At 47.2% G+C, this 13861-nt stretch overlaps 1 protein-coding gene across 1 annotated transcript in view; it reads right to left on the reverse strand.

Moving 5' to 3' along the window:
* The window catches only part of LOC119965783 (acyl-CoA dehydrogenase family member 11-like), a 122972-nt gene that overhangs the window by 25238 nt on the left and 83873 nt on the right, over positions 1–13861 (reverse strand). Inside the window, 4 exon segments of the mRNA XM_038796606.1 lie at positions 2754–2908; positions 3746–3817; positions 6114–6199; positions 10892–10958. Coding sequence (XP_038652534.1) covers positions 2754–2908; positions 3746–3817; positions 6114–6199; positions 10892–10958 — 380 coding nt within the window.

Raw genomic sequence — 13861 nt, forward strand, 5'->3', positions numbered from 1 at the left:
TTGGCCAGAACGTGTTATCTACAATTCCTTCGCGCCACATGGTTTATTTTCGCTTTGGAGGAAGTAAACGCTTATCCAAACATTTGCTGAAACTATTGTTTGTTATCACCCTTTGAGGAGGGCAGTTCCATTCTATGCAAGGTTTTTATCCAGATTTAGAATTTCACCTTGTACTTAAAAACAGATTGCTAACAGAAGCCCAGGTTTAAATCGGTCACGATTTGATCCACAAAGTTAAAAAGACGCCATTAATTTGGGCCTCCGATAGTTTCAGGATGGCCTGAAGAATTTTGCTGCGAACAACTAGCTTTGGAAGTGGAGTTACAGAGTCATTATGACTCTGAAGGAGGCCATTTGGCCTGTCAAGTCCCTGCTGGCTCTCTGTGGTGGGTCTGGTCAGTCCCATTCCCCCATTCTAAACCCGTAGCCCTGCACGTTTACTTCCCTCAAGTGCCCATCCAAGTGCTTTTTGAAATCACAGATCATCTCTGCTTCCGCCACCTTCGTAGGTAGCGGGTTCCAGCTTCACTATCGCCCACTGAGTCAGGTTCTCTTTCAGAAATCCCCTCCCTACATCTCTTGCCCGAATCTGTGTTCCCCTCCCCCACCCCAGCCCACCCAAAGTCCGTGTGCAGTCAGCTGATGGGAACAGCTTGACCTTGTCCCTGTAAATCTGTCTTAATCTTGTTCACCTCTATCAAATCTCCCCTCAATCTCCTCGCTGTCGTAATGTAGGGATGAAGGCAGCCAATTTATTGCCCAACAGGATCCCACAGAAAGGAGATAAATAACCATCTGTTTTAATGGTGTTGGTAGAAGGATTGATCACCTGTTTGAACGGCGTTGATCATGGCACTTTGTCCACCATAGATTCATATCAAACAATTTCCTCTTCCGATTTGAAATTAAATTGATCCTTGGGTTCGTCGCACTGTTTCCCTGCAGGATTTTAGCTTTATTCCTCGTTGAGTACAGTTCCTCGTCATAATTTTAAAAATTAATTGTACTCTGTTTTTTTTTGCTAATCATAAAAATTAATTGGGCTCTTCCTTTTGACTGGAGCGGTGCAGTCCAAACGAGCAGTGTTGGCATCGACTCAGCCCGAGCTGCTGACTTCTGACAGCTTCTTTAACGCCAGCGCCATCACCATCAGCAAGATGGCGTTTGGCGTCAGTCAGTCCCGAAGGGGAGGGACACCATGTTGGCACAAAAAGGAAGGAGGCTTGAATCAACGTCTTCAATGCGGGTCATAGATCATAGAATGTACAGTGCAGAAGGAGGCCATTTGGCCCATCGAGTCTGCACCGGCTCTTGGAAAGAGCACCCTACCCAAGGTCAACACCTCCACCCTATCCCCATAACCCAGTAACCCCACCCAACACTAAGGGCAATTTTTGGACACTACGGGCAATTTAGCATGGCCAATCCACCTAACCTGCACATCTTTGGACTGTGGGAGGAAACCGGAGCACCCGGAGGAAACCCACGCACACACGGGGAGGATGTGCAGACTCCGTACAGACAGTGACCCAAGTCGGAATCGAACTAGGGACCCTGGAGCTGTGAAGCAGTTGCGCTATCCACAATGCTACCGAATGGATAAAAATGACACTGAGTTCTCGTGGCTGGGGAAGCAAGAAGTGAGTTAAATACATAAATCCTACACAGGATCTGTGCTACGGAAGTGAACTTTTAACCTTCTGAACTGATAAAAGTGTCCAGTTTCAAGAGGCCTTGTCACAGGTCACCTCGCTCACACATAGACAGACAGAAAGAAACCCATTTGTTGCACAAAATAAACCCAGAGGCTTGTCCTAATGTGTTTATGATGTGGCGATGCCGGCGTTGGACTGGGGTGAGCACAGTAAGAAGTCTTACAACACCAGGTTAAAGTCCAACAGGTTTGTTTCAAACACGAGCTTTCGGAGCACTGCTCCGTCCTCAGGTGAATGGAGAGGTATGTTCCAGAAACATTTATATAGACAAAGTCAGAGATGCCAGACAATGCTTGGAATGCGAGCATTTGCGGGTAATCAAATCATTACCGGTCCAGAGATAGGGGTAATCCCAGGTTTGGACAATCAGCAGGCAGGAATGTTCCCTTCCAGTCGGGGAACACTTCAACAGTCCAGGGCATTCAGCCTCTGATCTCTGAGTAAGCGTTCTCCAAGGCAGCATTCAGGACACGCGACAACGCAGAATCGCCGAGCAGAAACTTATAGCCAAGTTCCGCACGCATGAGTGCGGCCTCAACCGGGACCTGGGATCATGTCACATTACATTCACCCCCCACCATCTGGCCCGGGCTTGCGAAATCCTACCAACTGTCCTGGCTTGAGACAATTCACACCTCTTTAACCTGGGGTTACCCCTATCTCTGGATCTGTAAAGACTGAATTACCTGCAAATGCTCCCATTCTAAGCATTGTCTGGCATCTTTGAATTTGTCTATATATATGTTTCAGGAACATACCTCTTCATTCACCTGAGGAAGGAGCAGTGCTCTGAAAGCTAGTGTTTGAAACAAACCTGTTGGACTTTAACCTGGTGTTGTAAGACTTCTTACTAATGTGTTTAAGACAAGTTGAAGTCAGTTGAACGATATAACTGGTGTTCTGAGCATTTCACACTGGCCGTTAAGGTTGTACAGCATTTTAAAAAAAAATATTTTACTGAAGAGAGTTGTACAGCATTAACGTGAGGATTATATTTCTGGAACATTAGGGATTAAAAACATATTCTTGCCTACTTACATGTTCAAAGAGTTTCTTCCCAAAAGTCTTCCTCTGGGTTGCCCGTTGGCACATCATCTCCAAGGCACGTTCTGCTGTTCCAATTGTCCTCATGCAATGATGGATTCTTCCTGGTCCTAGTCGGCCTTGTGCTATTTCGAATCCCCTCCCTTCACCTAGATCGATTTTGGGGGGGGGGGGGAGGTGAGAAACCATTTCTTCGCTCAACTGTGTTTAATTCAAAAACCTATTCAAAAACATGTACATAGAATTTACAGTGTAGAAGGAGGCCATTCGGCCCATCGAGTCTGCACCGGCTCTTGGAAAGAGCACCCTACCCCCTACCCAAGGTCAACACCTCCACCCTATCCCCATAACTCAGTAACCCCACCCAACACTAAGGGAAATTTTGGGCACTAAGGGCAATTTATCATGGCCAATCCACCTAACCCGCACATCTTTGGACTGTGGGAGGAAACCGGAGCACCCGGAGGAAACCCACGCACACACGGGGAGGATGTGCAGACTCCGCGCAGACAGTGACCCAAGCCGGAATCGAACCTGGGACCCTGGAGCTGTGAAGCGATTGTGCTATCCACAATGCTACCGTGTTAACATTGATGCTGATTCTCCAGGATAATCTCTGCGATGGTTTCCCACACAGATTCTTTAATCCTCCACTCCAATCCCTTTGCAATAAAGGCTAAACGCTTACTCTATCTGCAAGCTAACTCTCTCCACTATTTGTACCAGCACACCCCCAAGTCTCTTTGAACGTCAACATTTACAAGTTTTGGATCCCAGTATTGGATTTTAACTGTGTATCTGCATCCACTTACTGTCGCTAACAGGACGGCGGACACTAAGATGGCATGCTAAACAATCACTTCCCGTAAGATTTTGTCGGAGTTTAAAAAGCTGAAATGAGCAGGAACAACACCGGGAAAAGATTCCAAGTTCTCTATAAAAAAAAATTGTCCAGAAGATTGCGATCTTCCTGTTTGTAGACTCACCTAACAGTATGTTGGATACAGGAACACGAACATTGTCGAAATGTATCTCAAAGTGCCCACCGTGAAAAGCATCTGCCAGGATACAACAAAGTCACATCACTCTCCATACTGTTTAGCACAGGGCTAAATCGCTGGCTTTGAAAGCAGACCAAGCAGGCCAGTAGCACGGTTTGATTCCCGTAACAGCCTCCCCGAACAGGCGCCGGAATGTGGCGACTAGGGGCTTTTCACAGTAACTTCATTGTGACAATAAGCGATTTTCATTTAATTTCATTCATTCATACACAGGTTCGGAAAAACACAATGGCTCAGGTTTACAGTAACTTGCCAATCCTGGATTGGAGATACTCGGGATGACAACTATTTCATGTTTCACTATTTCAAAGGGGTAAAGAGTTTCGCTCTCGGCTGGAATGAGAAATTTCACTCAAAGGGCACTTAGAATTTTCACTGGATGGGTCACAGTACAAGTCTCCGAGAAGGTGAGAAATAGGGGCAGGGGTAGGCCACTCGGCCCATCGAAGCTGCTCCGTCATTCAGTACGATCATGGATGATCTTGGACTCCGGTTTCCCGCCCGCTCCCCATATCCTTTGATTCCCTGAGAGATCAAAAATCTGTCCATCCAAGTCTTCAATATATTCAACGATGGAGCATACACGACCCTCAGGGGTGGAGAAGTCCAAAGATTCACAACCCTCTGAGTGAAGGGATTTCTCCTCATCTCATATCCTAAGACCGGCTAAAGCTGGCTTAAACTAATCACAGGTGGAAATTCTTTGTGACCCAGCATAATGGTGATGGTACAAAATTGTTTATTTTCTTTCCATTAATATGTATCCCTTGGTGTATTTGAGAGCGGTGGTCAGGTGCAGTTGAATGAAATTGAGCTGAAAATGGGTTTGTTGGCAACAATTGCTGTGTTTAATAGGCGAGTCCGGTCCTCTGCCTGATTTTGACATGACTTTAAACACATGTTTAATTTCCGTCTGAGGACATTATCCCGCCTCCGCTTCCACCACCCTCACAGACAGTGAGTTCCCTATCCACTCGCTGTGTAAAAAGTGTTCTTCCTCACATTCCTCCTGCATCACTGGCCCAAAGCCCAACTGGCCCGTGTACCATCAGCTACTGGGAACAGCTTTTCTTGGTCTATCCTATCTAAACCTGGCATTATCTTGTACACCCCTTATCAAGTCCCCCCGCGACCTCCTTTGCTCCAAGGGGAACAATCCCAGATTCTCCAACCCTCGCCTCCCAGCTAAAATCTGTGAACGCATGCAAAGGGAAAGGTGCATGAAATCTGTCAGGCCCACCAACGTCTACCCCTCCACCACCCGACCACCCACTCCCCCACCCCAGCTGTCAGATCGGGCAGCTTTGTGTTCCCAATTCCCTGGGGTGTTAGCTCCCAGCGAGGTATGTGGCCTATTGCAGCAAATATTCTGGCAATTTCCCCGGTGCTCCAAATAGGTGCTCACTGGGGAGAATGACTGCACCTCTTCAGGCCAGATCCAATTGTTGAACTGAGGCAAAATGATTCAGAAATGTGCTATTCGCTGACTTAAACAATGTCAGAATGGCACCGGACACGTGTTAGCTGGAATGGAAACACTGATATCGAAAATTAGTAGACATTTAGTGGACAAAATGCTGTGGGAGAGAGAATTTAGGGGTGATTTTCTTAATCCCGTGTGCGACATATTAAGTACTGCTGTCTAGAATCACACAGCAGCAGTTCAGCACGAGGACAGACGTGTTCAAAATTACATTCCCGGTCCGGAGCATTATCCTCCAGAGGCAGAATTTCACACTCCGCCAGCAACAGTTTGCAAACGGGAATCCGATGAAAGTGCCCGGGTGACCTTCCTGCTGCCCTCCTGCCCACCCTACACCTGTGGGCAATGGAGCAGGGGTGGCTTTATCGGGTGGCTCTCCTGCCAGTGTCACAATCGAGGCTGTGAAGCTGGAAATGTCACCGATGAACGAGTTCACGATGCCCATGGCCTTTGGAGAGATATTCCAGTGTCGGAGTGAACCTGCTTCATCGCTATGGAGATGGAGATGGAGTAACTCAATCCTGAGTCTCCTCCTCTTCGTGCTGCCCATTGTGGAAATGGTCGACTTTTTCTTTCCCCCACCCAACATCACGTTCAATTTCAGAGCTGCTTTATAAACTCTTCCAACGATCCCCTAATCCTTCCCCAACTCCGGGTGGTTCTGCTTAATTAGCAACTTAAATCATGCATTTCACAAATTCAACATTAACAATCCCGGCATCCCACAATGATGCCTCTTAGATCAGAAACTCTAATGGTCATTCTTAAAGGAAGACTAATCCTGCTGAAGTAAATTATTATGTATCTTACCATCATATCCGAACACTCTTAGGGGCCTGGTGACCTTTACCCCTGGTGTGTCCATGGGAACAAGAATCATACTGTGTTGCTTCTGCCTAAGAAACAAATATGGAACGTAACAAATTTACAAAAAAAAACCTGTAATTTAACAATTAAAATGTGTCTGTGAATTCCCACTCACAAATTTAACAACACATCTTACATTCATCATAGCTTGAAATATGTAAATGAAGTCAGGCCGTCCAATCACCACATCCCAGCCTGACTTAAACTGCACTGCACAACTTTCTGAAGGGGGTGCAGGAACGGAGTGACCTGGGGATGTGTGGGTGCAGAACTTTGAAAGTGGCAGGTCAGGTTGAGAAGGTTGTTTTTTTTTGGAAAAGCGCATTAGATCTTGGCTTTATCGATAGAGAGCTGACAAAAGCAAGGGAATTCTACAAAACCTTCAGGAAAGAAAATCACTGGTTAGGTCTCAATTGGAATACGGTGTACAATTCTGGATTGCCACACATTAGGAAAGAAGTCCAGATCCTCTGAGAGAGTGCAGAAGAGATTTCCTAGAATGATAATGTCACGACAATAGATCATAGACACGCATTACTTGTCGATATATTGAGATTTTAAATACAACATGTGTTTTTAAAGAAAGGACCAGCAACAGCTGCCTGAGACTGTAAAGTAACCACCACTGGAAAATTCCAATGTGGATTACACTTGACCAACTTGTCTAGAGAGAATGGGACCCCCGCCTTTTTAAGACAAAGGCACTTCAAAGGAAGAGACGCAATATAAAAGTTGAACTGTAATGTCCTGCAGAGATAATGGAGACTGATTGCCATCTCAACAGAAACCATCTCCTGCGAGTCATATCCCAGACTATTGGCACGATGTACACAGAAACATGGAAAATAGGAGCAGGAGGAGGCCATTCAGTCCTTCAAGCCTGTTCCGCCATTCATTATGATCATGGCTGATCACCCAACTTAATAGCCTAATCCCACCTTCCCCCACATCCTTTGATCCCCTTCGCCCCCAAGTGCGATAGCTAATTGCTTCTTGAAATCATACAATAATTCCACAGGCTCACCATTCTCCAGGTGAAGATATTTCTCCTCATCTCTTTCCTAAATGGTCAACCCCATATCCTTAAACTGTGACCCCTGGCTCTGGACTCCCCTGCCATCAGGAATACCAATCTCGCATCTACCCTGTCTAGTCCTGTTAGAATTTTATGTGTTTCTATGAGATCCCCCCTCGTTCTTCTGAGCTCCAACAAATAAACTGACTCAATCTCTCCTCAAACGTCCATTCTGCCATCCTAGGAATCAGTACGGTAAACCTTCGCTGTGGTCCCTCGAGAGCAAGAACATTCTTTGTCCGATAAGTGGACCACACAATATTCTAGGTGTGGCCTCGCCGAGGCCCTGTATAGCTGCAGCAGGACATCCCTGCTCCTGTACTCAAATCCTCTCTCTATGAAGGCCCAACATACCATTTGCCTTCTTTACCGCCTGATGCGCCTGCATGCATACCTGCACCGACTGGTGTACGAGGACACCCAGGTCCCATTGCACATCCCCTCTATCTCTCATTTTGTAGCCATTCAGATAATAATCTACCTTCCTGTTTTGCTACCAAAGTGGATAACCTTGTATTTATCCAAATTATACTGCGTCTGCCATTAATTTGGCACTCACTCAACTTGTCCAAATTACACTGAAGGATCTCTGCATTCTCCTCGCAACCCACCACCCCCTCCCTCCAACTTTCTATCATCTGCAAATCTGGAGATATTACATTTAATTCCCTCATCCACATCATTAATATATATTGGGAATAGCTAGGGTTCCAGCACCGAACCCTGCGGTACCATTGGCACCGCCTGCCATTTGGAAAAAGACCCTTTAACTCCTACTCTTTGTTTCCCATCTGCCAACCAGTTTTCTATCCATCTCAACATACTACCTTCAATGTCATGCCCTTTCATTTTACACACTACTCTCTTGTGTGGAACTTTGTCGAAAGCCTTCTGAAAGTCTAAATAAACCACCTCCACTGGCTCCTCCTCGTCAACTCTACTGGTTACATGCCCAAAGAATTCCAGTAGATTCGTCAAGCATGATTTCCTCTTTATAGATCAGCTGACTCTGTCCGATCCTGCCACTGTTTTCTAAGTGCTCTGCTATAAAACCTTTGATAATGGATTCTAGAATTTTCACCACGAACAACGTCAGGCAGATTGGTCTATAATTTCCTGTTTTCCCTCTACCTCCCTTTTTAAATAGTGAGGTTACATTAGCTACCCTCCAATCTGTAGGAACTGTTCCAGAGTCTGTGGAATCTTGGAAGGTGACCACTAATGCAGTCACTATTTCTACAGCTATTTCCTTAATTACTCTGGGATGTCGATTATCAGACCCTGGGGATTCATCAGACTTCAATCCCATCAATTTCCCCAACACCATTTCTCTATTAACACCGATCTCCTTCCGTTCCTCCCTCACACTAAACCCTGTGTTCCTTAACATTTCTGACGTGTTATTTGTGTCCTCCTTTGTGAAGACACAACCAAAGTACGTATTTAGTTGCTTCGCCATTTCTTTGCCCCTATAATACATTCCCCTGTTTCTGACTCTAAGGGACCTACATTTGTCTTCACCAATCTTTTTCTCTTCACATACCTACTGAAACTTTTACAGTCAGTTTTTATGTTCCCTGCAAGCTTACTCTCATACTCTATTTTCTCCTTTGAAATCAATGCCCTGGTCTTCCTTTGTTGAATTCTAAACTTCTCCCAATCCTCCGGCCTGTTGTTTTTCTTGGCCAATTTGTATGCTTCTTCCTTGGATCTAATATTATCTCCAATTTTCCTTGTAAACCATGGTCTGGCCATTTTTCCCATTTTACTTTTGCGCCAGACCGAAATAATTGTTGCAGTTCACCCATACGATCCTTGAATGTTTGCCATTGCCTATCCACCGTCACCGCTTTTAGTAAAGTTTCTCAATCCATCACAGCCAACTCACACCTCATATTGTTGTAGCTTCTTTTATTTAGATTCAGGACTCTTATCTCAGAATCAAATATGTCTCTCTCCACCTTGATAAAAAATTCTATCATATTATGGTGGCTCATTGCCAAGTGGTCTCGCACAACCAGATTGCCAATGATTCCGTTCTCGTTACACAGCAACCAGTCTAGGATGACCTGAAGTCTAGTTGGTTCCTCAGCGTATTGGTCCAGAAAACCACCTGCAGATACTCCAGGAGTCCCTCCTCTCAATTAATTCTATGCCCTTTTCGAGCAGGAAACCATCAAACCGATGTCAACAGCCCCAGCAGCTTCGCACACGCCCGTACCTACCGTCACAGCTTCTGCAGTCAGATCGGTCTGCTTGAAAGTGAAACTCTCAGAAAGCAACGAGTCCTAACAGAGTCCTGGTTGTACACTCAGATCATGCACGGACATCTTCAACCTCCGCCTACTTCGTTCCGAGTTTCCCACCTGCTTCAAGAAGACGACCATCATACCGGTGCCATTGAAGAATTAGGCAGTGTGTCTCAATGACTACCATCCGGTGGCCTTGAACATCTATCATTATGAAGTGCTTCGAGAGGTTGGTCATGAGTACACCAACCCCATACTCCCACAATGCCTTGATCCACTGCTATTTGCATACCACCACAACCAGTCCGCAGCGAACGCCATCTCCCTGGCCCTACACTCATTCCTGGAGCATCTCAACAACAAGGATTCCAACATCAGACTCCTATACATTGACAACAGCTCCACCTTCAACACCATAATCCCAGCCAAGCTCATATCAAAACTCCAAAACCTAGGACTTGGCTCCTCCCTCTGCAACTGGACCCTCGACTTCCTGACCTATAGACCACAATCATAAGGATAAACAACAACACCTCCTCCACGATAGTCCTCAATACCGGGGCCCCGCAAGGCTGCGTACTTAGCCCCCTACTATACTCCCTATACACACAATTGGGTGGCAAAATTTGGCTCCAACTCCATCCACACGTTTGTTAATGACATGACCGTAGTGGGTCGAATCTCGAACAACGATGAGTCAGAGTACAGGAGGGAGATAAAGAACCTAGTGGTGTGGTGTAACGACAACAATCTCTCCCGCAATGCCAGCAAAAATAAGGAGCTGGTCATTGACTTCAGGAAGCACAGTATCGTACACCCCCCTGTCTGCATCAATGGTGCCGAGGTGGAGATGGTTCTCAGCTTCATATATATATTTACACTGTGGGCAACGCGGTGGCGCAGTGGGTTAGCCCTGTTGCCTCACGGCGCCGAGGTCCCAGGTTCGATCCCAGCTCTGGGTCACTGTCCGTGTGGAGTTTGCACATTCTCCCCGTGCTTGCGTGGGTTTCACCCCCATAACCCAAAGATGTGCAGGCTAGGTGGATTGGCCATGCTAAATTCCCCCTTAATTGGAAATAAAATGAATTGGGTACTCTAAATTTATTTTTAAAAATAAAAAAAATGTATTTACATTGTGTATTTATCATATGTCCCATGTTTTTTCTGTCTGGACTGTACACAGAACAATACTTTTCACTGTAACTCAGTACACGTGACAATAAATCAAATCCAAATCCTCTTTCTGCACAAGACCCTCCCGTGCAACATTTGGAAAATGGGGGCGGGTGGGTTTGCAAACTTCCCCAACTATCTGTACTTCAGCTGCAAGACTGGAAGTAACCCCTTTCGAGTCTTGTAGCGTAACCGGGCCAAATTCCCAGCTATTTGTCCCTTACCTTGGAAAGTCCTTGTTTTCTGTCCTGCCCATTACAATCGCAATTTTGCAATCCGGATTCCCAGCTCCTGTAAAAAGGAGAGAAATAGGAAAATAAAGGTGAATCCAAATTCGGGGCCCAGGTACCGGGAAACCTGGCGTATAAGTCACATGCGCAGTTGTATCCTCTTTATATAAGGAAGGAATGGGTCTTGCTGAAATGTACAACAACCTGAAGGGGCTTGACCGGGTGGGCACTGGGAGATTGTATCAGCTGGTCGGGGAATGTAAAGCCACTGGGGGGGGGGGGGGGCACAGTCTTAGGGTATGGAGCTGATCATTTGGGACTGGGACGAGGAGAAACCGCTTCACTCAGAGGACCGTGAATCTTTGGAACTCTCAACCCCAGAGGGTTGAGGTTCCCCATGGTTCGAGCATGCTTAAGGCCGGGACAGACAAGTTTCCGATCTTCGGGGAATCGAGAGGTACGGTAAGCGGGCAGGGAAGTGTAGCTGAGGCAGAAGATCAGCCGTGATTGCACTGAATAGGAAAACAGGTTGGAGGGGCCGAATGGACTAATTTTGCTGCTATTTATTATGTTCTTGCGCTGAATTAATCAGGTGAAACTTCCAATCAGCATGAATATTTAAATACGTTCTTACTGCTTTTGCACACACACAGGTTTTACACAGATGCTGGGCAGAAATATCATTTACAAACTGCATTTAACAATATTGAAGATTTGAGTATCAGTGGTCACAGCAATCTGTTTCCATAATCGGCAGTCACTTTACAAAGCTTTTTGTGGCACGTTCCTATTCTCTGATCTGCACCCTGTCTGCGGCCAAGAAACAGGCAGCCGGCCCACCCCAATTCTTTGCCCCGAACTAGCTACCACTAGGTGTGCAGGGTGCTCAGGGCTGAGTCTCCGGGTTCTCCTCCGTATCTTACGCAAGAAGAGTTCAGCTTTCGCCTAAACCAGCATGACTGTGTGAAATCAGGGACACAATAATGTTGTGTGGCCAGGGAGGCAGGAACACCTCTCTCAGCATTCTGCAGTATAGGAACAAGAGGAGGCCATTCAGCCCCTCGAGCCTATTCCACCGCTCAATAAGATCATGGTCGATCACCACTCCCGTTGGCGCGTTGCCAGCCCCCCCCCCCCCCCCCCCCCCAAAGTGCCACCCCATTCTGTTGTGAGCTCTTTGCACTTTGAAGCTATCAATACCTTTTCAGATACATAACATGGAAACAGCATTCAATGCAAATCAGACAATGGTTATTAATTCCAATGATAGCCCAGTCCTACCCCCTTGGCAGACCTAGACACACTGCCTGCACAGTTCCTGTCAGGGAGCGCCACATGGTGACAGGCCTTGATCAACACCACTCTCAGGCCGGACCTCACCACATCCAGGTCACAGGAATAAAACAGAGACCATACAGGGCTGAGACCCAACACATTGGGCGGTACTTATAGAGCCAATGACGTCTCAGAAAGTAGACAATAGCTTTGCATTGTCTCTTACTGCCCACCACGTCAAATGCCAGCCTGCTGCCGGCCTTCCCTAGAATATGGACCCCAAAGGTGAAGGTCTCACCTGCTGAGAAGTGCCGGTCACTAATTGAGTGGCAGCATTATCATCAGCGGTGACTGGCACCACACCCACCTGAGGCCTGGAACCGTGAGTGATGGTGGGAAGACAGGGGAGTGAGTGTCACAGGAAGGAGTAAGGGGATTGGCAGCAGGGGCTGGGGTTTTTAGCTCTCAGCAGGCCTCCCCTTCTGATGCGGAGGCCCACGATCAGAGATTAAGGCCGGAATTTTCCCAGCGGTGAGGGGTGTGTTCAACGGCAGGACCAGAAGACCCTACCACCGGCCGATGACTTGCTCAAAGAGGTACATTTTTTAAAAATATTTTTATTAAGGCATTTGCATCAACATTAAATACAAACCAACACAAGAGCAAGAACAAAAAGGAACCCCAGAGTAAATAAATAAATAACCAACGCCCCCAACCCCCTGACATTCTCTTCCTCTGCCTTCCCCATTTTAGCCCCTTTAACCCCCCCCCCCCCCCCCCACCGGACTCCCAGGTCTTCCGACACACTAAATATCGCCACATCTGGACCCGGGACCATCTTCACCCTCAGCACCTCGGGCATTACGTCCGCGTACCCCTGCCAGAACCCCATCGGCTTCAGACATGCCCAAAACATATGGGCATGGTTCGTGCCCCCCCCCCCAACCCCAACACACACCGTCCACACCGGTCCTCTACCCCCTCAAAAAATCTGCTCACCCCCCTCCCCCCACACACACACACCGTCCACACCGGTCCTCTACCCCCTCAAAGAATCTGCTCACCCTGGCCGCTGTCATGTGGGCCTTATGGACTATTTTGGATACGGCTGAGCCTCGAGCACGACAAGGATGCATTCACCCTCCTCAGAGCCTCCTCCCACAACCCAATCTCCATTCCCCCCGCAGTTCCTCCTCCCATTTCCGCTTGACTTCCCCTATCGGGGCTCCCTCCGTTTTGGGCATGTCCCAGTCCATTAGCTCCTTGTAGATTTTGGACACCTTGCCTTGGCCCCACTCCTTCCCTCAATACCACCTTATCATGCTGTCTGGAGGGCGTTAAATCAGGAAAGGATGGCTCCTTATTCCTCACAAAGTCCTGGACATGTAAATATTGGAACCCATTCTCACTGGGCAGCTCATGTTCCTCCTCCAAGTCCCCTAAACTCATAAAGCTGCCATCCACAAATAAGCTCCCAAACCGTTTGATCCCTGCCTAACACTACCCCCAAAACATCGCGTCCAATCCCCCCCCCCCCCCCCCCCCCCCAGTGGAGTTTAACTTCAGTCACCTCTACACCTTTTTTCACCAAAACGTTCGCCCAGCAAACGGGGGGAAAGGACCAATAAAGTTGCCTCGAGCGGGAGCTGTCAAACACGGGCCAGCGGAGGGGGTCAGAGAGCGAGAGAG

This window comes from Scyliorhinus canicula, chromosome 5 (assembly GCF_902713615.1).
Source record: "Scyliorhinus canicula chromosome 5, sScyCan1.1, whole genome shotgun sequence".
NCBI lineage: Eukaryota > Metazoa > Chordata > Chondrichthyes > Carcharhiniformes > Scyliorhinidae > Scyliorhinus > Scyliorhinus canicula.